Source organism: Mytilus galloprovincialis, chromosome 5, assembly GCF_965363235.1.
Source record: "Mytilus galloprovincialis chromosome 5, xbMytGall1.hap1.1, whole genome shotgun sequence".
Taxonomy (NCBI): domain Eukaryota; kingdom Metazoa; phylum Mollusca; class Bivalvia; order Mytilida; family Mytilidae; genus Mytilus; species Mytilus galloprovincialis.
This window is the reverse complement of record NC_134842.1, coordinates 11,854,586-11,882,530: the sequence shown is the minus strand read 5'-3', so window position 1 is coordinate 11,882,530 and position 27,945 is coordinate 11,854,586. Positions and strand designations below refer to the sequence as shown.

At 32.2% G+C, this 27,945-nt stretch overlaps 2 protein-coding genes across 5 annotated transcripts in view; one reads left to right on the top strand and one right to left on the bottom strand.

Moving 5' to 3' along the window:
- LOC143075156 (E3 ubiquitin-protein ligase RNF34-like) overlaps positions 1-16,097 on the bottom strand; it is a 23,812-nt gene extending 7,715 nt beyond the window's left edge. Inside the window, exons 1-6 of one of the 4 annotated variants that reach the window (XM_076250481.1) lie at positions 16,019-16,097; positions 3,921-4,124; positions 3,160-3,447; positions 2,113-2,346; positions 1,101-1,305; positions 88-105 (exon numbers count right to left, since the gene is read on the bottom strand). In XM_076250481.1, coding sequence (XP_076106596.1) covers positions 88-105; positions 1,101-1,305; positions 2,113-2,346; positions 3,160-3,447; positions 3,921-4,097 — 922 coding nt within the window. In that variant the 5' untranslated portion in view covers positions 4,098-4,124; positions 16,019-16,097. Of the gene's footprint in view, positions 1-87; positions 106-1,100; positions 1,306-2,112; positions 2,347-3,159; positions 3,448-3,920; positions 4,125-6,871; positions 6,995-7,280; positions 7,390-16,018 lie in introns of those variants that run through there. The other 3 variants (XM_076250480.1, XM_076250483.1, XM_076250482.1) reach the window with 3 other exon arrangements.
- LOC143075155 (uncharacterized) lies at positions 12,725-27,945 on the top strand. The gene is made up of 4 exons (XM_076250478.1): positions 12,725-12,864; positions 21,387-21,637; positions 22,250-24,446; positions 25,907-27,945. Exons 2-4 carry the CDS (start codon positions 21,425-21,427, stop codon positions 26,875-26,877), a joined length of 3,381 nt encoding a protein of 1,126 aa, XP_076106593.1. The 5' UTR covers positions 12,725-12,864; positions 21,387-21,424; the 3' UTR covers positions 26,878-27,945.

The window sequence follows — 27,945 nt, the reverse complement described above, 5'->3', positions numbered from 1 at the left end:
CTATAAGCATTCAACATTCTTTTTATTTCTGATTCCTCTACTATGAAAGAAAAGAAGAAATAGATTTATGCAGTACATTAAACTTACCATCTGCCATCTTTTTGGCTGAAATGTAAAATAATGACAATGATAATAGAATAAGCCATAATAAATATCTATTTATAAAAAAAATGTGTTACTGAACTTAATCTAATACAGCCTACAGACTCATGTTGTAAGGAATATTAAGGTGACTTTTATTTTGTAAGAACGGATAAAAAGTGAGAAAAAAATTTCAAGGCGCTTTCCTTTGGTGAATTGTGTTTAATTCAAAAGTATATTTGGCTTGATAAGGATAGATAATCATATTTTTTACACATTGATATTGATAAATATTAGCTACTAATTATAGCCCTTTTATACCAATATCAGTACGTAGAAAACCTGTTTATCTGTTTATTGTTGTATCACTGATCTTTTCCTTTCTTTTAGACAGTGAAAGACAAAAGTAAGACTGATAATGTCTCCTTACACACTGGGATGTGGATGATAATGTCTCCTCAGACACTGTGATGTTGCTGATATCGGCTGCTCACCTTTCAATGCAGTGAAACTAGTATAATATCATTAATGGAGCTACTGAACAGGGAGATATAGCCAAGGGAAATCAATGCAATAAAGTACTTAGATATAGGAAGATGTGGTGCGAGTGCCAATGAGACAACTCTCCATCCAAATAACAATTTATAAAAGTAAACCATTATAGGTCAATGTACGGCCTTCAACACGGAGCCTTGGCTCACACCGAACAACAAGCTATAAAGGGCCCAAAAATTACAAGTCCAAAACCATTCAAACGGGAAAACCAACGGTCTAGTGTCTTGATAATATCTGATTGAGAACATTCACAGAACACGTCTAGCACACTAACATTGGCATCATATATCTTATTACATGGCTAAAGAACTGAAGGTCTACAAAATATTCTTTAGTCATAAAAGATGTAACAAATATATCAGACAAATAACAGGTGAGTCATACAAAGTTATTATTCTAAAACGGGTTTAAAAGGTAAATGATTAATTTTGAGATGATATATAATTCAGTCTGTAGTTAATTACCCTTTTCTTCGTTATTTTTATGTTCCTTCCATAATCTGATGACTTTATTCTTCAGTTCCTCTTTTTCTACACAACCTTTGTAATCAACAAAACTTCTAAATAATAATTCTTTCATTTCCTTCACACTAAGATTGTCTATTGCTTCTAAAGTCTCTATATCACTTATATTCATTCTTTTGGTCTGGTTAGGATCCTTTTTATCTTTCTGAAAATTCAAATATGAATCATTTTATATGTTACACTTGAATTATTGATAAATGTTCTAACTTCCATAAACAAAACAAAAAACTTGCGCATTAGGAAAGATAGCAGACACACCAAAAAAATATTATAGATGTGCTGGCTTGCACTTTGACAGAAACAGCCTACATAAAGACATACTCAGACATAATATTCTGAATACATGTATTTCTAAATTCATGTTGTTTATGTAGTGACAATTTTGACATTTTACTATGGAGAACATGTTTTAGTGATTGTTACATAGTGTTTTTGTTTGTTATTTTTTGTTTCAACTTGTTTTTGGTGGTTTTCGAACTCATTTACATATTACCCATATATTATATTTCCTTTGTTTTCTGTTACGGATTAAGCACCGAAATCTAAAAACGAAATGAATTTACAAACAAGAATGTGTCCATAGTACACAGATGCCCCACTCACACTATCATTTTCTATGTTAAGTGGACCGTGAAATTGGGGTAAAAAATCTAATTTGGCATTTAGATTAGAAAGATCATATCATAGGGAACATGTGTACTAAGTCTTAAGTTGATTGGACTTCACCTTCATCAAGAACTACCTCGATGATTTTATTTTTTTAACCTGAAGCCGAACAGACGAACAAACAAAAGGACCCACAGACCAGAAAAGATAATGCCTCTCTACTATCGTAGGTAGGGCACATAACAAATTTGCTGGTCTTACAGTTTACAGGTTTTTTTAAATACATGTAATACAGTCAATAGCTCAGGATTTTAATATCCTCTTTTTTTAAGTCATTAGTATTTACTGAATGATCAGGATCAGCATTGATTACTGGACGTAAAACCTCCTCTGATTGTCTCAATTCTTCATGCTGTCTCTGTCGTAACCTTGCTGTCCTATCTTCATCTGTTTCCTGTCTTGGTGAAGTGGTCCTCTGAGGAACCTGGCCTGGTATTCCACCATTGGTAGGGACGGAAGATGACTGAGGTGGTCTTGGTGTCTGACCTGGGTTATCTACTGATATTACACTTTCAGTATCCTAAAATAGATAACAGTCCTATTTGAAAAAGCATGTTAAAATGTCCTATTGTAATGTTTATTTGTGTATTTCTCTGTCCTGAATGTTCTTGCATTTATTTGTACTGTAGTCCTGTCATGTAATGTTGTCATTTTAGTGTTATATTTAACATTGCCATAAAAGCGTGAGGTTTGGCTAGCCACAAAACAGGTCCAACCCACCAATTTTTCTTAAAATGTCCTGTATTAAGTCAGGAAAATGGCAATTGTTATCTTATAGTTCGTTTCTGTGTGAGTTGCATTGTAGGTTTGTTTTTTTGTTGCACTTCAGTGTTTCTGTTGTTTCTTATAGTTGATGTGTTTACGTCAGTTTTAGTAAGTAACCCAGATTTGTTTTCTCTCAATCAATTCATGACTTTTAAACAGTGATATACTACTGTTGCCTTTATTTGCACATATCAGTATTTGGCAGACAATAACTTTAAATTAATGTTTCATTTTTTTATACACGTAATAAAATGTGATTATGTTAAAATTGCTTTATAAATTGAAATAATCTGTTCAGTTAAGAATATTGGATGATATTGTTTTTAACTTTTAATCCAGATTCATGAAGTGCCACTAAAAAAATAACTGCTTACCAAACTTTTTCCAGTTTGAATGGTTTTACCCTAGTCACGTTTGAGGCCCTTTATAGCTTGCTTTTTGGTTTGAGCCAAGGCTCTGTGTTGTGTACTTTGACCTTTAATGGTTTACTTTTACTAATTGTGACTCGGATGGAGAGTTGTTTCATTGGCACTCATACCACATCTTCTTATATCTATTAAATACTTACACTTCTTTCTTCTACGTCATCATTCCGAGTCATGTGACCAAAATTTATCACAATGAGATCAATTAGTTCCTGTTTTTCTCTACAACCATCGGTAGAAATATTTCGTTTCATTAGCAAACATTTTAAATCTTTAACTTTCCACTTAACAAGTTCCTGTCGTGTAAAGGTACCAGTCAGTAAGATACGACATTTCTTACACTGACGAAACGTCTCCTTATTCTGTCCTTTAAGTGATAATCTATGTACACAATTTGAACAAAAACATCTTTCACACTCTCGACAAATTTTCTGAAAAACAAAATTTAACATACAATTACATTGTATTCTTTTATCTGTAATTATGGTTGTTATGCAAATGTAACTATAACATGTATAATATAATGATAACATAAATTTTACGATGGAATATGTCTGTTTAAAGAGTCAAATACATGTATGGATGTGCTGACGCTACTGAATGTGTTTAATAAGCCACTACTTTGTTTCTGAATTCTGGATTTTTTATATGAGCCAACTTAAAAGTAACATCTAATTATAACAATCAAAATGTTCACCAACAATGTTAAGTATACACAGTCACAAGAAAATAATAGAAAATGATCATAAATGGTTCTGAATAGGTGTATACATTAATGAACTTAATACATGTTTGTAATATAAAACCTAATAATTAAAATTGTAGTTGCTCAAGCATGAATTGTAGGTTGTTGCAACAAAATATTATTTAATTGTCTTATATTGAGTGAATTAAGTTGCATTACCTTTCTTTTGAATATATTAAAATTCACATTACATGCTTCACATGCCATATCTTTTGGAGAGTTAGATGGATGAGCGTTTGAGGTAAATTGATTGTTTGTTGTGTCTCGTTGTCCTGGCATTGGAGAAAACATGAACACATGTGTGCCTTGTTGACTCCTCACAGCAGCAGCACCCATATCAACTTCCTGTCACCAACTCATCTCCTAAAATATAAACAATTAGTTTAAGGTCTCTATACAGCAGCATCACCCATAACAGCTTCCTGTCACCAACTCATCTCCTAAAAAAAACATTAACAATAAATTTAAGGTAACTTTACAGCAGCATCACCCATAACAGCTTCCTGTCACCAATTTCATCTCCTAAAAAATTTAAACAATTGATTTGAGGTCTCTATACAGCAGCAGCATCCATAACAGCTTCCTGTCACCAACTCATCTCCTAAAAAAACATTAATAATTAGTTCAAGGTCTCTATACAGCAGCACCCATATCAACTTCCTGTCACCAACTCATCTCCTGAAAAATATAAACGATTTATTCAAAGTCTTTATACAGCAGCACCCATATCAACTGCCTGTCACCAACTCATCTCCTAAAAATATAAACAGTGTGTATAAGTTTCAGAACATTTGGTGGAGACAAACTGAAGTCAGAGTCTAATAGAGAATGGAAACCAATTTTTAAGTATATATTCATAAACACAATTTCTCAGCAACAAAGCAGCTACTGCACACCACTTGTTTCATCTCTAATATATCAAGGGTAAATACAAGTAGTTCTGACATAAATATTTTTTCATTGGTGCGATATAGCACTCATTTCAGTATTTTGATGACGTTCACTTTAAAAATTTGTTGCTTAGCTATTGGTTTTATAGGCGTTTAATTCAAATAGTGTTATCCCATATAATCCCTATTAATACTTTGAATTGGGGTCCGTTCGCCCTAGTACCTGTTCACCCTGATATCTGTTCGCCCAGAGTCCATTCGCCCTGATTTTTATTTTTTTCTAATTGTTGTCTAGCGCATAATTTTAAGTATTTGAGCAAAATATGTTAAAGTTTGTTGAATCAAAGAGCAGATTGCTCTGAGGAATACGATTGCCGTTGTTTCATTGACACATGTACATGATGTATACATGTAGCTGGATAATATTATTTTCAAAACTAATTCAACTGCACATTTAAAATAGTTACAAAATATATAGTCAATCAGGGATAAAAGTGTATGAACAATGTAATCAGGCCTATGTTTTATTTTTGTACTATCAATTCCAAGTTTACTTTCCACAGCAGTCACTGAGACTCAGACCGAGATAAGGTATTTCACTTCGTATCTTATCACCTATTTTCCTACGTTAATTCCAGGAGGAACCCCATTCCTTAACTCTTTAAATATTTAATTTCCTTTGGGTCATTGATCACAACTCCTTTCCGTACACATTTATAGGTTTAAAATGCGATCGTTTTTAATATAATACAACGTTTATTGACAGAACGAGCTAATACTCGACGTGTTGTTTTGATTCAGAATTGACGGAAGTTACTTTCAGAAGGGAGACAACTCGAAAAGATAATATGGAAGACTCCATTTTGCCTGAAGGGGTGTTCTACGATGAGGACTACATTTATTTTAATTTAAATGATGCATATGATTTAAAATTATGCAACAACAATAACCTTCAATAGCAGACATACATAGAAAAGATCCCATGAGTTATAAATTAATTAATTGAGTGGAGAATCCAGAGCAACCATGCAATCTAAAACCCCTTGAAGTCAAGAAAACTATACGCATGCACATAATTTCCAAAACAAACCCTGGAGCAAGAATGTATATTAAATGTTTATTAAACGACCTAGCTCTATTTCTTTATGGAAGTACAATCTCAAATATCAGTTTCATAACGGTAACATATAAGAAAAACTCCACTTCAGTTCTTAAATGACAGAAATAGATTTATCAGAATTCAGAGAACTCTCGCATTTCATCAAAACTGGGAATTCCCTCTGACGTGTTTCTAAATTTATAAAAATACTAAATATAAATAGTGCTTAATTCTGATTTTCCGTGTTGTTTAAAACACGCATATAAGTCAAGGGAATTATCAAACATGAAGATTATGAAAAGAATATTATAAGAAAGTTGTTTAAGTTCAATCCCTTTGTTTGTTTTTACCTTTTAAAGCAAGACAATCGTAAGAATCTCAGATGTTCCTTAATGTTTAGAATAAAACGATTGACGTGAGGGCAATGCTCTGAGCCACTGGTATAAGTCTACAGATTGATTGTGAAAGCAATCAGTTCCCAAAAATTAACAGAATATTTATATTGCTGTAATCAATTTGTCATTTTCCCTTTCATTTGCAAAGTAGAATACTGGAATGTATTTATCTGTTTATCTTTATTGATATTTGTTAACAAAATAATTGTATTCATTCAATCACGAATGTTTGCAGTATAACTGAGACTAGCCATAGTACATGTATAATAATAAATGAACTTGTAAATCTGTTTCTTGATTTACAGTTCATACATGTACATCATTGTTTTTAAATAATTTCAAGCTGAATATTTTATCAAAATTAAATGTTTTTATTATTAATCCATCAAAAGACAAGTATCACAATAATCAGTGATCCAAATTATTTTGTCATTGAACAATTAATGATCCTAAACAAGCCATAAACTTTTAAATATTTCCATGTTTCCATAAATTTCAAGAATAAATACCACAGAAATATCTGAATAAGTTTATTCAACTTCAATGCCCTGAATATTAATATTTTTAGTCGGTCTAATGGACTCTATGGGCGAACGAACTCAGGGGGAACATGTTATTAGGGCGCACAAACCCAATACCAAACACTTAGATGCAAAGCATGACTGACAACTAATAAAAGTGTTTATTCTATTTCTAGATAAGACGACTTTCAAATTTGTGCATTACCCTGTGCATTTCCTATGTCACAGTACGATTTGACTGTTGAATGATGACATTTACATCAACCAAGCGTTCTCATTCATCGAAAAACAACATAAGATTTGACCAACACTATAAACATGATAGATATATTTTGCCATTTTTGGCCATTTTGGAGTGAGGAGTGGAGAAAGACCTGCAGTTTTCATAATTTGTTATTTTTTTTTACCAAATGTAATCTTTATAGACATATCTTGACCATTAAATAATCAATTATAAGATATATTTTGAGGGCCATTTAAAGTTCCATATTCTATAAGGTTGACGTCAACATTATTTCATAATGTGCACATTGATGACCGTCCTTGGCTTTTATTTTTCTAAATAAAGACCAGATTTATAACTAGAGTGTCCTATCACATTTATTCGTAATTACCATTTTCTAATAACAGACTAAAATAAGAAGAAAGAAGAAGAAGAAAGAAACATCAACTACCAGACTGCAGACAGACAAATGTATTCTACTTCCTGTAACTACGTAAATCGTCTGGGTCATTCACACGCTCTTGACAGGTGCGCGATAAAGATGTTCCGAATGACAGAAGTTTGTTAGGCGGGAATATTTAAAAAAAAAAAATAATAACCTTCATGATCCTTCATGCACACAGACAATTGTCTCTGAAAAAAGAGAACTTGAAGTGTCTGTCTGCACTGAGTTGAATTATCTATAAAATATAGCTTTTGTTAGTTTATATAGACGTCTATGCCTTAACCTTGCAGGTCACTCATCAGTTTGGGGTGACCAAGAAATCGCATTTATAATTAAATCATATTATGCAAATATAATCTAGGGACTTTCTATTCTATACGTAGTATTAGAAAGTCCCTGTATAATCACATAATCATTAATCATTTTTAAACAAGATAATCAAGGAATGAAACAAAAAAGTCCTAGATTATCAGATAACCAAATAATCATAAAATATTTAGTCAGGTAATCAATAATCCCTTTAAAAACCGCCAAGTACTCACATAATAAAATTAAAAAAACACACGAGGAAGCACTGTCATGGGGGATTGTCACCACCATGCTTACATGATTTAGTTGTATTGAAAGATTGTAAATATAATTTTAGATATTCTAATATTGTAGATATACCTAGGGTCCGAACATCAACCTATGGTAAGAATTTTAGTCAGTTCAAAAATATTTTAAAGTCATGGAATGGAAATGACTGTAAGTGCACAGTTTGTGCAGACTTTTAGTTTATATATTATGCAAATGTATTTACCATCTAGATCATACCCCATTTTTCAAATTTTTATGCTATGCATTTTGCCAGCTTTTATGCCTAGTTTACACTTATATGCTTTTAGCTTTAATACCTAGCTTATGCTTATATCCTGCTTTTAGTGCTTCATTTTTGTGCTGTGAAATTTATTGCATGTGTATTAATAGTATGTGTTGTATTGTTATAAATGATGTATTGTTAAAAATGTTTCATATGTCGGTGAAAAGCTCATTAGAGCTTATGTTTGTCTATGTTTGTATACCATGTCGACTCTAAATAAAGCTTATTTTTATTTTTTTAAAGGGGAGGGTCAAACTCAGTAAGGGGTCAGTTAACATGTTAACAACACCTCGATTTTCAATTTGGCAAAATGAACAGTTAACAAATGCAAAAATCAGTGCTGATAACAGTGCATAGTGGGTTGAAAAACAGTTAAGAGTTTAGATTTATCTCAGATGACAGTTAACAACGCCTTAAAAAAGGCCAAAAACAAGTTAACATAAAAAGTTATTGCCCCCCTCATGGAAGTTAGCCTACATACATATTAAAAAAAGTTCTTATCTTTAATATCTAAAGGTAGAATGATAAGTTAACAGATGTGAAACTGAGATTATTTTAGGAAGTGAGTAATTTTATTCTCGGTGTGACTATAGCTAGATTGAATGATGTAGAAAGGTATAGTTTATTTGCTTGCCGTTTTCAGTTTTGAGATCATTCACTCTAAAAATTGTGTTTAGAGCCTAAACACTTTCCTAAACACATTTGTGAAACCGATTTTTGACATGTTTTAAATTTAAACATGTTTAATATTTAATGTGCTAACAGCCTAAACGTGTCAAGCTATAAAGTGCTTAGACTGTAAACATGTTTAGATGTAAAGTGTTTAGACTAGAAACATGTTTTGCTAAAATGTGCTTAGACTGTAAACATGTTTAGTTGTAAAGTGTTGTATCTGGAAACATGTTTAGTTCTGAAGTGTTTTGTCAGGAAACATGTTTAGCTGTGAAGTGTTTTGAATGTAAACATGTTTAGACCATAAAGGGTCGTGAAGAAACATGTTTATCGTTTTAGTACGATAAGCCGTTACTTCATTAGACCCCAAATAAACTAATACTCCGGAAGGGTAGACTGTAAAACGTATGATAGCTTTCAATACTACATGTGTTCATACCATCACAAAAGGAGCCAAACGCATCAAACTAAGAAACTTGAATTTCCAATTCAAATTGATTGTGACTAATACCTTTTCAATCTGAATGAGTATTTTCTTTAATTCAATTGTCAACATTCGACTATTGCATTTTTTCTTCATTTCAAAGATTCATTAAACAGTCTAGAACTTTTGAAATGAAATTATTATAATACTTATTCTAGGATTAAAAACAAAATTACAAGATATGAAACAAAGGAATTTATGTAATTGTTTATTTCCAGTTAATCATTGAACACAATCAAATATTAACTCATAAAATCATAAATTCATAGCAACGTACATATACATAATATTGACCAATCAAAACAATTTGAAAATGTCCTGTTTTCATTTTACAAGTCAATAAGAGCTTCTCCTTTCTTAGTACCCAACTGCTGATCACTGGCCTGAAAGATAGAAAAATATTGATAAGCAACTAAGTAGAATTAATCTAAAAATATAAATATACGAACTACTACACCAAAAAGTAAATGCATGATTTAAGATCCAGATAACAACATTAGAACACTGGTATAAAAGCATAAATGTACTGCTGAGTCAATTGATATTTTTAATATAAAACTTCTTTTCATGCTTAATATCATTCATTTGATCAAATATATATTGACATTTTTAAAATCAAATACACTTCGGATTCTTACCTAGCACTATAGTTGCTACTGTGCATTATCTCCTCTTTTAGCATGTCAAGACAAATGATTTTCTCTGCACTTCTCTCATCTAGAATAAAACAATACATATCAATAAAAATATAAGAAAGCACAACGGCTTATAACTATTGAAGAAAAACAAGCATCTTTTTATTTATGTTGAGCAAATGTTGATTGTGCATTTAGGAAGTGCTTACTAAAACAATGAACTCGATATGACACTGGTTTTGCGAATGATGCACTCGGCAGATTCCGCTTCCCTTCATGTTCCATTATAATCTGTCGAGGAGTACCAAATGAAAATTGTCCTCATGAACTCCTTTCAAAGAACATATATATATATAATACATTTGTAAGTGCTAGCTTGCATGATAGAACATTAAACAACTCTTATCTTTACACAAGATAGTTTGAACACTAAAATCTCTTACAAGCACTTGTTTCATGGGATGGTTCCCCCTTTTTCTTCTCCTGCATTGACTATACGGTAGTGTACTTGTACATAATACTTATAACTGTCAATAATCATTTAAAATTGGCAGTAAAAAATAAGAATCAGTATAATTATAACTCCTTACCTTTCTGAAACAGTTATTTAAAGTTACGGTCAGTTATGGTCAGAAGTAAACAGCGTGGCCTTTGACTTCGGGTTCTTTGTTTCTTCTTCCCGCTCAAAAATTAGCACGTGGTATGCATGCCGTCTTCGGCCTAAATGTGTTGTAATTCTAAACGTGTTTAGGAAAGTGTCTAAATATCGAAAGTGCTTAGAATTTAAACACGTTTAGCTTCATATACTTGACGATGTAGCTAAACATGTTTAGCACAACAACATGTTTATTGCAAAGTGCTGAGAGCCAAAACATGTTTAGTGCGAAGTGCTGAGAGCCAAAACATGTTTAGCTTTTAATGCTTAGAAATTAAACACTTTCCTAAGCACATAAGTCTTGCAACACGTTTAAATTCTAAGCACTATTTTTACAGTGTTGGGATATTTCCTCAGCTGATTTTCACAGAATTATCTCCCTCTAGTGATGTACGTACACTAACTTATGACATACTGTTGAACACCAGCCTGCATTTTCTCCAATCGAATTTTCTTATACCTTGGAACAGTATTTATCTACCAATATATATATGTTCCTGCTTATACTTAATGTAGTTTTTACCCTGCTTTTTCCTAAAATTTAATACTAGTACATTGTCTAGTTTTCATAAATTATACAAGAAAATCAACGTTTTGTGAATATAATGAAATCTATGATATAATTTTAAAGTGAATATTAAAAAAACAACATTTCAAATAAAACAAGAATGTGTCCATAGTTCACGGATGTTCATTGGACCATGAAATTGGGGTCAAAACTCTTAATTGGTATTAAAACTAGAAAGATTATAATAGCATAGGGAACATGTGTACTTAGTTTCAAGTTGATTAGACTTCAACTTCATCAAAAACTACCGTAGTTTTGATGAAGTTGAAGTCTAATCAACTTGAAATGGCTTGAACAAAAACTTTAACCTGAAGCGGGACAGACGGACGGACGAATGGATGGACGAACGGACGGACAAACGGACGGACGAATAGCGATGATGGACGAACGGACGGACGAACGGACGCACAGACCAGAAAACATAATGCCCATAAACGGAGCATAAAAAATGGTGTAAGTAACACGTTTCTTGCTAGAAGTGAAAAATGAAAATTTCATCATTTCTTTTACTAGAATGGTTATCTCCCCGTTTAGTTCAATAATAGAATCAAACAAAAACTTCAATTTTAAATTTGTACTTGTGAATAAAGTATCAAAAAGGACACAAATCACTATTTTTTCATGATAATAAACAGATTTACAAGTTAATTGCCAATTTATTTCAAAATTTGCAGACTTCAACAAGGAACAAGACTGATTATTTACAGCTGAGACTACTATAACACATATATGTGTTATAGTAGTCTCAGTTTACAGCGAAGTTATAACCCAAAATGGTGGTATACTGTTTTTCTGAATTATGCATATATTTCACCTACAGAAACACCAGTCTACGTTATTTTACGGTCTTTTACGGTTTACAAATAAAGTTTATACTGTTGATAAATTTGAGAATTGACAAATACTAGGCGTATATAAATCTTTTACATCATCGTATCATTAGCTTCCTATACATAATTTTCCGTTCACTGATGTTTCTATATACGATCATCAGATAATAAAGACATAGGCGGGTCCAGGGGGAGGGGCGTGGGCCCCCCTTTTCGTGGGAAAAATTTGGTTGATTGTATAGGGAATCACTGAAGCATGACTGGAGCGGGTCCTACTTGGGTCAGTCAGCCTCCCCTTATGAAAAGTTCTGGATCCGCCACTGATTGGTAATTCGAAAAATAAACAGATCTTGGTCATGAAAATTTAATTTAAAATTTTCAATGATCTAGTCAAAATTATATATAATTAATGTCGTGTCTTTAATACTAGTCTAAATAAATTTGAGTACAAGCATTGTCACAATCGGGTGTTTTCACTAAGGTCCGCGTGTCCTTCGTGTTTCCGATGAGGTCCGCTTGTCATTTTACATAGTTTGATATAAGTGTTTTCATTGATGTTAATAGTGGATAGAATAATTTTGGAATAAACTATAATATTTTCTGTTTACGTTTTAGTCGATATTATGAAATGAGCTATAAACTAAACCCGCCAGCTTTTCATGATCCTGACAGTGTTTTTCGATCAGCGGGTTTATACATTGGTGAATCTAGATCAAGACGAAGCTTGTAAAAACGTGTGTTTTCATATTCACTACTAGAGAAGAATATAGATTTGCAATCATTTTCTGCGCTCTATCAACCTTCTATACAAGATTTTGATAATGGTAAGAATAAATTACATATATCTGCGCATTAAAGCATCATTTTATTATTTTAAACAGCATAAATTCATGGGAATCTCGACAGCCTTGTACCTTGTTTATCTGTTTATCTACTTCCTTAGTGGAAATATATCAATCATATTATAGATGATTTATGCGAAACAGACGAACAATAACTATTATTTAAAATTTATATGCAATTTTTGTTTCTATTGACAATCGTGCTAGTAGCACAAAACTCATATTAATGTGTTTATTAGGATTACAAATTCTATAAGTGTTCAGCAGATGCACTCTTATTGACTTCAACTTGATAAAACAGATCATAGATGTAATATTACATCAATGAACAGATGAAGTAGATTAATAATCCCTTTTGGAGAAATTTTCTGATTTTGCCAGCCAAGCAAGAGACACAGAATTTTAAGGGATATGAAGAATACCAATTTAAACTGTCACATGGTATTCTATTCAGTGAAGCAAGAGTTGCTCTGCACTGTCAAAACCTTTAAACACATAATGACAAAATTATATGGTTAACTAATTTGAAAAAAAAAATCAATTTTCTTGAACATGTAGAGACCAGTTGCTCAAATGCACCACATTATGACATGTATGACACATTTATAGGAATATATTTTTTTAGAAAAATTTGTTATTTTGAATTTTTAAACAAAAAAGATAAAAAGTAAAAAAACTATAATTTTTGATTTTGAAATAAATGCAACTATTTAAGTATAGTCATATTTGAGCCCTTTACAGCTTTGTGTTAGGTGTGAGCCAAGGCTCTGTTGTTGAAGACCTATAATCTGATAATGACATTTTTACTAATTGTAACGGATGGAAAGTTGTCTCTTTTGCACTTATACCATAACTTTTAATATCTAGCTGTGTTTCATGTCCCCTTCCATTCTTAAATTTTCTAATCAATATAAATGTAACAATTTTTATATTAATAAATTTGGTTAAGCACTGCAAGCCTTAAACAAGTTCAGAAATTTTTATGTAGGAACTATAAACTGGTAAAGAACGATATTCAGAACTAGGTCACCACTGGTGTTCCAATTAATGGGTATTGAACCATAGACCAGGTATGGTATCACATAACATTTGTTTATTTGTTGTGTAATAAAAAATTCATGATGTGCAAATAAATGTGAATAGCAACAAATTTCCTTTTAAGACCATAATTTGTAAAAGAACTCGATAAAAGTTGATGACCTCATGTCTAAAGATTATATATTTCATAAGTTCATTAACTTTTCTTTTGATGATATTTAGTCATGTCTAGAGGCAAAATATGTTGGCTTTACATCCTCGGCGCCATACCAGCGATATTCTGAAATCCAAAACTTTAAGTAGGACAATATAAATGATACATGTGTTTCCTCTAATGTGTTTAAAAAAAATATGGTAGGTAGGTAGACAATATAATTTTATTTTACAAACATCTTTTAGCTGGTTACTATAATGGAATCAGTCTGACTTTAACAGTGCTTGTTTAAAATGGCATAAATAATGTTAGGGTAGGCACTTTAAATTAGGGTATGTATTGTATGCATTTGGTAGGGTTAGAGGAAACACATGTATTATTATTACATGCATTGGATATTGATAACTGATTTGGGGTCAAATACACATGTTCAAATATATCTAAAAATTGGAATAATTCCTGTTTATATGGAGAGTACACAACTTGATAAAAATCCAGAATATTTCCCTAATCTATTTTAAATGATTTTGCAGTTAAAAAATTAAAATAAAGTCCATTTGTATGTTAGAATTTATTAATTGAGAAACAAGTTCAAGTTCTTTGGTTCAGGATGTATCATGATGTCTTCCTCCTTCAAGGGAGCACCATTTAGTGCCAACCAATGTACATGTATCTATTGTTGAACTGTATTTTATTATTAGTGTTTGTTTCCATTTCCTTTAAAAAAAAAAATGCTTTTTTTGTCGGTAGAATTCTAATATATATCAAAAAGAAATTGTTATATTGGGAACATGTGAAGCTATTGTGATTATAAAACATAATTCCCTGGTAACATGTTTTACATGTTCCGTAAAGGATAAATTGTTAAATAATTATCTATTAAAAGGAGATATTTCAGAGGAAACTTTTTGAAAGTGGACAAAATGAACTCGTCAAAAGTTTCAGAGTGTATAAAAGACAGTAAAGAAATGGGTCAAAATTTCATACCTGTCAACTCACCCGTTTTTTGCGGGTGACACCCGTTATTTTCACCTCTCACCCGGGAGTTTTTCTTTACCCGGCGGGTCCCGGGAATTTCTAACATTACCCGTTTCACCCGGATTTCTGACCGGAATTGTTTCCGGTATTTAGAAGTAATACGACCTTCGGTTTTATCGTTTTTTTTCAATGTAACCAAAAGTCAAAATGTAGGACTGTTTACCTGAGCTACGTAACGATATTTTGTTAGATGAACTTCCACTTTGCACTTCCCCTGAAACTGACATTGGTACATTTTGGGGAGAAATGTCCAAGTTGCATGACATTTTTCTTAACAAGCCAAGATTTTTTGTTTTGTCAAAACTTGCTAAAACATTACAGTTTTGCCAAACAGCAATGCAGACAGTGAGAGGGCATTTTCTTTAGTAAAGAAAATAGCTACAGAGTTTAGGGCTGATCTTAATAAGGATACACTGTGTGCACGTGCTCTTCTTTCTTGTAAAATGAATACACATTTGCATTGCTATGAACTGAAACCAAGTGCAGTTCTTTTTAAGAATGCCAAGTCTGCTACTATGGAGTATAACAATAGTCTGAAATAAACTTGTATACATGTTCTAACTGTTTCATATACATATTGACTATATAAATTATATGTAAACATATTTTTGTTCTTCAATTGAGCCCGCAAAATGTCGTACGCGTTATGACCTGAGATTTTTTTTCTCAATGCAGGTCATGACCTGACTTTTCATTTTCAGAGGTTGACAGGTATGAAATTTGGATTTTACATACATGTACATTGTACATGATATTTGGATTTTGAAAGAACTCCAAAAGACAATAACCCTAAAATCTGATATATATTAATTTGTACACCTCTTAATGAACATGAGGAAGTACATTTATATTTATTGTTGTTAAATTTAAATCTCTATGTGACTTTGTGTTAAAGGTGCATATTACCTGTAAACTTAGGAGAAGCCATACTTAAAGGAACACAATCTTTGCCTCCTATCTACCTGTGTACTTTTTTTTGTAATTGTCAAGTGTTTCCCAAAATAGCATGTTACTTATATAATGACCTTTAACTACATTTCGGGGTTTCTCTGGATTTAACCAATGTATATGCAGGTCAAGGATAGATACAGAATAAAGATAAAAATACTAACATTGTGATAATTTGGATGTAATTGTTGTTTTCAATAGTAGTTTTATACCAGACGGCATAAACTAAACAGGAGACCAGTGTGAGCTCTTATGTATTTTACCTCCCACCAGAATCTCTTAGTATATGATTTGTGGTTTTTCACCAAAAAGGCAAGTCCTAAGTACATGTATTTCTAAATCAGAAGGGTAAAAGTTGAAATTTGCATTTGTATATTGCAGTAAAAATGAGAATTTCTGATTAAGATAGTAATTTAAACTTTGTCATTTAAACACTATTTACCATGTTTACTGGATAGTTATATTACTCCAAGTGGAGATAACTCAATATTTTTGAAATGCCAGAACTGTCTTCATTTAAAAATGAATTTTCTTTGTTTTATATATTAGCACACTAAACAGGCACATGAAATTTGACATAGCACTGGAATTTCTCTACTGGTAATACATTTGTATCTCAAATATGTGGTTTTTCCTATTAATATACATGTATATTGATTCACAATGTAGATTAAAGCCATAATTTCAGAAAAAAGTTTATATTTATAACAGCTTTCTCTGTAAGGATGGGCAAACAAAAAGTATGACACATTTACATTATATAGATTAACTAAACATATGTACTAAATACCTTTTATGTTCAGTTCAAGAAAGTATTTAAAGAGAAAGTTGTAAAAAATTAAACGGCAAAAAACTCGACCAGTAGGTAGGGTAGGAAGCCTAGGACATAACCCTGAAAAAATACACAATTTGAATAAAATGAAAAATTTCATTCAGTATATTACTTGTTCTGAACAACACCTGTTCAAAGGTCTCAGGTGTGTCATCTGTTTTATACCTGCTAATTATTTATAATCATTGATTAGTATAAACACCATACAGAAATCAAAATATTGATGAATGAATGAATGAATGAATCTTTATTTTCTCCATGTATATGAAGATTTTGCATACAAAAAGAAATTAATAATTACTTACACAATAAACAAAATATCATATATTTTGAGATAAATGCCCAATGAAAAAAACAAAAAAACAAAAAACCAACAACATATTTAGATAAACACACAATACACATATTCCAGTAAACACAACAAAAACACAATGTTTTTCAATCAAAGTCTATTCAAAATTCAAAATTAAACCTGTTTTCAAATAATACATGTCTGAATTTTTTAAACATGGGGTAAACATGTTTTGCTATGTAATACATCATTCTAGACCAATCTATAGGATCGAGATCGTATACTATATCATTAACAGCTCCTAATAGTACTTCAAGAAGGTCATCGTCGTCTAAATTGAAAATGTCCACAGATTTTTGAATGGGAAGTTCATCTACAATTTTATAAAACATAACATTTCTCTCTGTTAATAGAACATAACACTCCATGATTAAATGTTTAATGATATCAAGAGACTGTTTGTTACATAGAGTACATGTAGCTTTCTTAATGGCTGCCGATCCTAAAGTCACAAGTACTAGCAGTTCAAGTTTTGCATCGGGATATAAAACTCAACCGAATTAATCTATGTTCACAGAGGGTAGGGTGAATTTTGGAATACCTTTTGAGTTCATTTCTATTTTCTAAATTACTTTTCCATCTGTTCTCTTCATAAATTTCAATAGACTGACAGACAATTTTCCATATTAACGTGTTTGTAATCGGCGTAAGGCCTTTCGGGTTTACTCCAGCACTATACAATGAATGTAGATTTTTCTTCAACTTCTTAGCGGCATTTTTTGTCCTTTCAAACATTTTATTATTGTTAGTTATCAATGTACCAGCATAAATTGTATCCGTTTTACACGCTATTTTTGTATTTCCAAGCTTAATGTCAACATCTTTTTGTTCCGTTATATTTAAGTCTCCATTTACAAGCATAAGTTTGTACACAATCGAGAAGACCTTGTAGACCTTTTGGCGACGCACTAAGAAGGGTTGTGTCGTCCACAAGAAGAATGGCAGGAATGTTCAAATAACCAATTTGTATTCCACAATTTGTCGAAATCAGCTGTAATATTAAGTCATTTATGTACAAAGAGAATAGCCAAGATGAGAGTACTCTCTCTTGCCCTACACCCTGAGAAATGGAGAAATTGTCTCTAGTACATAGTAAGTCCATTATATTGTACATGTGCACTAGCAGATTTGTAAGACATGAAAAGTATGTTCCATAATTTACCAGTTACACCGATTTCTTTTAATTTCAGAAAAAGTCCATCGTGCCAGATCTTATCAAACGCTTTCTCGTTATCTAGAAAACCAACATAAAGTTTAGATTTACTTTTCATAAACACGTTAATACATTCTTTGAGTGTGTATAAAGCGGGGATAGCACCATGTTCGGGAACAAATCCAAACTTTAAAGGATCAGGAAAAGTCTTATCAAGTGCAGTAAGCATTTTATTTATTCGACGAAGGACTGTTTTGTCATGTAATTTTCCAAATACGGATGTTAGGACAATAGCTCTGTAACTGTTCGGATTACTCTTGTCTTTGTTATTTCCTTTATATAACGGAATCATTAGGCCATGTCAATATAGTAATGGAATATATTCGCATTTAAGTATAATATTAAAAATATAACAAATCCATTTCAACAAGGTATTACCACCGTATATAATATGTTCGTTGCATACATAGTCCTGTCCTGGAGCCTTACCACATTTTAAAGTTTTAATTTGCTCATATATTTCATCTTCAGTGTAGGGCACATCGAAAAAAGCATTAAACGGTTTTCTAATTTGACTGCTATATTCACGAATTTTTTTTTCTTTCTGTGACATCCTTATAAAAAGGTTGATCAAAATTGTCATTTTCATGTTCATTAGGAGTATACAAATCACTAAAATAGGTACTCCATAACTTGCAAATATCCCCGTTATTAGTAGCTGTATTTCCATCATAATTCAGACAAGTTGCTGGCGATTTTTGTTGTCTATGCTTTCGCACTACACGATAAAATTGTCCTATGTCCATTTCGGCTGCTTTTTTCAGATTCCCATAATCGCTCTGTATTACGTTTATGCTTTCGAAATTCTCTTTTCTTATCTTTATACTGTTTATAAAAAATATTGTCGTTGTTTCGTGTTTGTCCCATTGACAGCCACATTTTACGAGCTTGTCGTTGCTCATTATGGTAATAATCTAAGTTGTTACTTTTCCAGTACGGTTTTAAATAGTGTCTAAATTTTCCAGTGGGAATACAAGAATTTGCAGCGATATGCACAACATTTACAATATTTGAGTTTATATGTTTTATGTAATTTTCGTTTATTTCACACGAGTTCAAAGGTAAAACTTCAAAATTTAGTAATTTGTCTAGTTCTGTTTGATAATATTTTTTCTCCCATTCATCATCTCTCGACCACAATAGAACTTTACGATAAAGATGAAATTTATTTGATGTATTACATAGCAAATTCATATCTAAGAAAATCAAAACAGGATAATGATCTGAAACATTAAATGGACAGTCATTTCTGACTTCTAAATTTGTAAAGCCATTACAAAAGAATTCTGGAATGAAAATAAAATCAATCATAGTTTTATGTGTCATGTCTTTAGACCTAAATGTAAAATCAGGGCCTTTACGACCGGACATCAATGGGACAGGAGATAAATTATTTTTTGTAATGAAGTCTTTGACATTTTTTGATTTACTACTTAAACTTGTTACTGCAATATCAGTATTAAAATCACCACCAATTACTGTTACACAATCAAATGACATTCTATCAGTGTGAGCTCTTATGTAATTTACCTCCCACTAGAATCTCTTAGTATATGATTTGTGGTTTTTCACCAAGGCAAGTCCTAAGTACATGTATTTCTAAATCAGAAGGGTAAAAGTTGAACTTTGCATTTGTATATTGCAGTACAAATGAGAATTTCTGATTTAGATAGTAATTTAAACTTTGTCATTTAAACACTATTTACCATGTTTACTGGATAGTTATATTACCCCAAGTGGAGATAACTCAATATTTTTGAAATGCCAGAACTGTCTTTATTTAGAAATGAATTTTCTTTGTTTTATATATATTAGCACCTATATATATTAGCACACTAAACAACAGGCACATCAAATTTGACATAGCACTGGAATTTCTCTGCTGGTAATACATTTGTATCTCAAATATGTGGTTTTTCCTATTAATATACATGTATATTGATTCACAATGTAAATTAAAGCCATAATTTCAGAAAAAAGTTAATATTTATAACAGCTTTCTCTGTAAGGATGGGCAAAATTTCATTCAGTATATTACTTGTTCTGAACAACACCTGTTCAAAGGTCTCAGGTGTGTCATCTGTTTTATACCTGCTAATTATTTATAATCATTGATTAGTATAAACACCATATAGAAATCAAAATATTGATGTATTGACGACAACTCAAGTCTAGGAATTGATGCATGAGAAATGAAGACATATATATATTGTTATTTTCAGTAGATTATAGATTTCTGTTATTTTGACACATTTTGATGTTTGTTTCTAATAAAGTAAAATAATTACTAGTTTTGACATGTTTAAATATATCTGATAATTATATAATAATGCTCATTGATCTCTATTGATTAATGGAGTAATTTAAAGATTAAAATTTTGTTGGTATATTAAGGTGAGACATTTTCTTGTACCATATACATGATATATGGTAGGTTTTCAATACAGATTGGAGTTTCTAAAAATGCATGCCAAACTATGTTAATATTTGAAGTTTTCAGATACATTTGTACATGTACCAATGAAATTTGATATCTGAGAAGAATATATCATGATGAATGTATTTTTGATATTAAACGATTATCCGTTGGCTCCTATTTCCAGATCTGTTTGCCCCATTTTCTAAATGACATGGTTTTAAGGTTGTTACCTTTATAGAACTAAATAAAAAGTATGTATTTCCTTAGGCATGTTAGGCAATTGATTTCATGTTTGGCCTGTAACACAAAATCCATAAAAATTGACACTCCTGGAAACTGAATTGCTTTGTTTGCATCAGTATTACTTTTTTCTTCTTCTGAGGCTTACAGAAAAAAGTGCTTGAGAAGCTTGTTGACATGTCAGATTTTAGTTGGTGTGAAAATAATTTTAACATTTACCCACAGTATGACAGTATCACTTTAAGTGCAATTTTCTTGATTTTTTTTCAGGAATTGAAGCCATGATATGATAACAAGAAACTGTAACCATGGAAAATACACAAAATATTGGTCTAACACCAGTTACCAACCCTTCACCTGGACAAGTGACAAATTATAATGCTAAACCATATCATATGCAGCCCGTCCAGACTAGTGGTGGGCGTGACCTGGCTTCTGATTTAGTATGGCAGCGTGATCCAGACTGTTCTAGGGATCCTAATGTTGGTAACCATGGTAATCCAATGATGGTTTCACAAGGGGTATGTAAACATAAACAATTTATACAAACCATTGATCAGTATCACTTTACTTTATATTTTTGGCTCTAGATTTTATAAGAACATGATTGAGACAGATAGTGCTTGGAAGGGATTTTTTAGGTAACCTGCTTTAGTAATACAAGAAAATGCATTTGCTACCCAGATTTGACTATGGCTCCTGCTGTTAAGCTCAGCCACTTAGAGTTAGACCAAATCTTAGCAGTTTGGTTTTGTAAAAGGAGGATGCCTTTTGTATGAGCAGAGTAATAATCACAACCAAGGATTTAAGAGTCAAATTTCAATTAAAAAATATATACACATTTGTATTTCAGGAGTGTAACAACATTTGGAAAAAAAAGGTGATTTGGTGAAGGACAGTAGACTTTAACAGACTAAAGAATTGGTGAAATCACAAAAATACGCTGAGGAAAAATCAAGATGGAAAGTCCCTAATTGAATCGCAAAATCAAAAGCTCAAACACATTAAACGAATCGATTCTAATTGTATTCCCACTTAGTTGAAATCTATTATAACATATGATTCTCTAAGGTCTGTTCTAGAAGATAAGTTTAGCATATATATCGTATGTTAATATTTGAATTGTATTTTAGGTACATGTTCCAGTAAACCAGACACAAATGATGCCAATTAATCAACCACATGGTGTTCATCAGATGCAGGGAGTACCAATGAGTCAGCCACAATCAGTTCCAGTAAACCAGTCACCATCAGGGTACCCTGTTTCTAATGTTAATAATACTCTACCTCATAATCCTGCAGGTTACCAGTATCAAGGGCAGACAACTACGGTCCCAAATGCCTCTGGCGATCATGCTCATGTTGGTATGGGTCAGCCATTTCAGATGCCACAGGGAAATGTTTACCCTGGGATGAGACCCCAAGGTTTAGGGAATTATTTGCCAGTCACAAGTCATCAGCAACTCATGATGGATACTGACGGAAATAGAATTCAACAAAATAACATGATGCAACAGAACATGGCAATGACAGGGTACCAGATGCCTCCTCAAAATATGGTACCAGTACAATACAATCAAAATTTTGTACAGGGAGGTAATATGAATGGCAACACACAGTATATGAATATGCGCCCCCCTACAACAACTGTTCAGCACCAGCAACAGCATCAACCACAGCACCAACATCAGCAAGCTAATTACAATCATCCACGTCTCGTACCATATAATCAGCAATTAATGAATGCTCCGAGAACACAGTATAACAACCCTAGACCACCAGTGGTTCAAACACCTACTTTGAATATAATGGCAGCCAACCAGATAGCTCAAAAACCAACAAATCTTAATTTACCATCTAGTACTCAAGTTTCTTCACCAGACACAGGTTATCCAACTGTCCAATCACCAACTGTCGCTTCACCAGGGACGGAAAGTGTTAAATCACCAACATATGTTTTCATGTGTAATAAATGTAACTATGTGACACCACACCGCAGCTCATTTAAAACCCACTACAGTAGTCATATACAATACAAACCGTATCAATGTGCCTACTGCGATCACGCTACTATTATGAAACAGCCAATGCAAAAACACGTCAAAATGAAACATGCTATTGAGGATTCCGAGGGATTCTCTTATGAAAGTGATTCAAAAAAAGAAAATATCATAGAATTCTTCAGCAATCAATGTAGGTCAACTATGAATTTGGAAGAAGCTAAAAAATACCTGGATAAGTATGAATCTGGTGAAAAACTAAAAAGCGGACCAGCAAAGCGTAAACTGTCTATGGAAGAGAGAGAGAAGGATTCTTCAAAGAGAAAAAAGTCTTGGCCTGAAGCTGGAGATGAAAGTTATCAAAGTGAGGCTTCATTAGGTCAATCAAAATCTCCAATTAGCCCAAGAAAACTCACACACTGGAAGCAGGGCGTTACATTTGAACATAACAATCAGGATACAAAAACTAAAGTAGGACGTGGTCGATCTATAAAATCTTTTACCAGTTTTGCAAAACAGAAAAAGTTCATTACTTCAGGTGTTATGAAATGTCCATTTTGTGAATTCAAATCTGGATCACAGAAAGGTTTGAAAAGACATTGTAATTGGCGACATCTAGAGAAAAGATATAGATGTAACAATTGTGACTTTTCTACCTTCTTTCTAGAGGAGATGGAAGGTCATATCCAAAGAGATCATTGTGAAAGTTACCAGTTACATAGCAACGAAACAAGGAAATCTCCTGAAAAAACTGTTGGAAGACCGAGAAAGAACCTATCCAGTGCAGAAGAGACAACTCCTAAGACGGTTACCATTGACAGGTTTGCTGAAGATAATGCAGACGACAGTGGAAATGATGACATGCAGTTAAATTGTCCACACTGCAATTTTTCTTCAAATCCATTTGCCCTCAAGAGACATTTGTTCTTCTATCACAAAGAATGTGATTGGAAATGTAAGATTTGTGGATTTATTTCTGGCAGTAAAAAAGAACTTGTACGACATTCCAATAAGGCACATCCAAATACTCAACCAAACATTGTTCAAACATTTGCCGATATTTCTTCTCTGTTACCAGACAATGCTTCAGAGCAAGAGAAGGGAACTCCTCCTGATAAGGATATTGATGAAAATGAAAAGGTAGTGGGTAAACATAAACTAATTGACCGTGATTATATCAAAACAAACAAGAAGCGAATGGTGTTAGGGAAAAAACGGGTTTCTAAGATCATCAATGATACCAGTGGTGAAGACAGACTACAAATTATGAAAATTATAAGTGAAAGAAAGAAACAGAAACGTGGTAGAAAAAGGGAGGAAACAAAGAATGGTAAGGAAAATAGGAAACATTCCAGTTAAAGGTCATGGACTTAAGAAATTTATACCAGTTTGCTACTTCTGGTGCTAAGGATTTTAGAATAAAAATTATTACAAAATGTAAATAGATATAAGTCTAGAAGATGTGGTATGAGTTCCAATGAGACAACTATCCATCCAAGTCACAATTTGTGAAAGTAAACCATTATAGGTCAAGTACTGTCTTCAACACAAAGTCTTGGCTCACACCGAATAGCAAGCTATAAAGTCTCCAAAAATGACCAGTGTAAAACTATTCAAACAGGACAGCAATCTAATTATTTAATCTATCATGTCTATATAAAAAAAACTAGTAACACTTATGAACCACATCAACAAAAGACAACCACTGAACATCAAGTTTTTTTATGGCTATGCTTTATCTTGTTGATTCAAATTAAGATAAGCAAATCATTCAGAATCAATTATTATTGCATAGCAATATAATATTTCCCACAGAAAGTAACCAAAAAAATTCTAATATTGCGCTAGTGCAATAAATCTTCAAAATTCATGACGTCATCAAAGACGTTTTTAAAAAAAGAAATCTTAGTTTAAACAAATTTTTACTTTCAAATATCATATTGCTATACAATAAAAGGGTTATTGCATGAATATTGGGGAATATTGTCCCTCGTTGAACATATATTGCACTCGCAAGCTCGTGCAATATAAAATTCTTCTTGGGACAATATTCCCCAATATTCATGCAATAACCCTCTATTATTGTAATTTATCATATACTTAGTAGTTAATACAGATAAATTGCAACTATCTGTATCAACCATCCGTGATAAATCGATATCAGTCATGATTGCAAACATCTTAATTGTATTACGTCATATCACTTGAAAAAACATCTACTTTAGGTTCTAATGTATATAATAAAGTGTACAATTATGATATCGCAGAGCTCTTAGGATTATATTGGTGTCCCAGGCTGATACGGATGTGATATTGGAAAAGCCATGTGATATTCTCTATATATCATGTATATTGTTTTCCAACTTTCAGAGTTGACTTAAAATTGCAATCACCTGGTTTGTCATTTATTTCATCTGTCCTTTTGAGCAACAAATATGTTCGTCACAATATTTTTTGTTACCACTAAAGAAATCACTACATGCATACATGCTTGTATTCAGTTGCAGTTATGATCAGTTATATTAGCATTGGCACATCTCATTTAACAAGAAAGCAACCAAGTTATATTTACATATGAATAACAAATACAGTGAAACCTGACTAAACCGAACCCTTTCGGGACTTGAGATTTCGTTCGGTTTTGGCAGGTATTCGGTTTCATCAGGTTCACAATGCATAAAATGTGATATGATTGGTCTTCAGAACATGTTTGGATTAGACAGGTTTCCGGTTTATTCAGGGTTCGGTTTAATCAGGTTTCACTGTATACCTTTGTTTTCTAAATTTTAGATCAGAACTCATATGTTGTGCGTCCAAAGAAACTAAAGATTGCCAGGATAGGATTTAGTTGTGTATACTGTACCTACGCTGCTCCTCTTAGGCATCAGTTACGACTTCATTGTTACGAAAAACACACTAAACATCCAGCTTGTTTGATGGAGTTTATAAATAGTACAATGGCGTTGGAAGAACAAGAAGACTATGCTAGAGATAAGACAGAAGAGAAAAAGAGTCCGGAGAAGACGGGTAGTACTTTGGAGATAAATGTGGAAAAACATGTCTCGGAGGATATGGTAGTAAATTCTAGCAGTGAGAAGCAGGAAAAAGATATACAAGATTTTGAAGAAAAATCTGTCGAGGAGGGGGAACACGACTCCAGTGAGAAATTAGAAGGAAAGAAAATCCAATCGATTGAAGCAGCAGATACGGTCAAAGAGAAGAAAAACAAATTAGAAGAATCTGTAATTGAAATAAGCTCTGCAGATGAAACAGAAATAGACATCACAATAGAACATTCTGATTGTGAAAAGAAGACAGAAGGAGAAACAACCAAAGACCTGAAAGACAAGAGTAAAAATGAAATAGAAAATCTTCCAGAAAACCTAAATACAGGAACAGATAACTCTATATCAAAAGTAGATGAAGATCAAAACAAAGAAGTTTTAACTTGTATGGAGAACATTCTTGCCAATATTGGGAATGCAGACAATACTACAACAGAAAATGGTGCTAATGATTACATTTTACAAACTGATAAGTTTAATGGTCACAAATTTTCAAATCCTTTTTCTACGCTTATCGTACAACTTAATTCCACCCAGTTATTAGTTAAAGATGCCTTTGAAGGAACACTTGATGATGTAGATATATATTTAGAAAAATATGGAGTTCGTACTCTTAACATGGATTCTCTTACTCCTAGACAGTTTTCATTGTTCATGAAAAAGTTTGGAAGTAATTTGCAGCAAATTGCAGCATGAATTTTCTAATGGATCTTGACTATTGCTGCTAAGGTTTATATTTTTTTAATTTACTGTATGGTTTGTTATATATGTAAAGTTATGGGTATTATTTGTGTTAAATTTTGTTATACAATGTTTAACATGTCGTACAATGTCTACAAAAGTATTCCGAAAAACAAAAACAAAACAAAAGACATTTGATTTCTGTAAACTGTCAATAGTTCAAGGTTTTGTCATAAAAAATGCCTTTTACCATTATAATGAATCTTAAGTTTTTGTTATAAAAATGTCTGTAAAAGTACAGTTCTTCTCTTATTGATAATTCTCAAGAAAATAATGTTAGGGGGCCTGCCAACCCTCAGCATATGTCCAAGACACTAATCACCCAGTCTTTTCTGTCCCTTTCTCAAACCTTCTTTCTACCACTATCTGTGTTTTTCAAAAACAAAAATATGACTTAATTTATGAAGTGCAAAAATAAAGTTTGCTATCATGTTTGACCATTTTGGATTTGTTTTACCAAAGTTCTTTGTGGGTATCAGAAAATCTGAAGAGGTCGTTCATTTTATTTATAAATCAAATTAACTTGTATTGGTTTTCTTCATTTTATACAGTTTTGACATTAGGGATTTGATGCTCCTATTAAAATATTAAGGTTTGTCATTACAGTAATAGATAGGATTGAATTATTAAAATTGTGAGAGTTTTTTCATTCTTTCATTACACATCAATGGCTTTTTATGGGAAAATATTTATATTGTATTTAGGGGTTTATGTAGCTTATATTCTTTTCTGCCTCATTCCGACTTTCTCTTTCTGAATTTTCCATTTTAATATTTTCGACAAGTACTTCATACTTACACTTGCCTTAAACATATTTTCTAGTGTGGATTTAATACATGCTTGAGCAGTTTACATGATTCATGTGAAACACTTTATATGGGTCCTTGTAACACAAGGGTTTTTTATGGGATTTTGGTTGTGCTGATTTTCTAATGGTTAAGGTGTGATTTTTTTTTGTAATTTTATAAAGCATGATTTTTATCAAACACAGCTAAGGTTAACAAGACTGAATGTACAGTATGA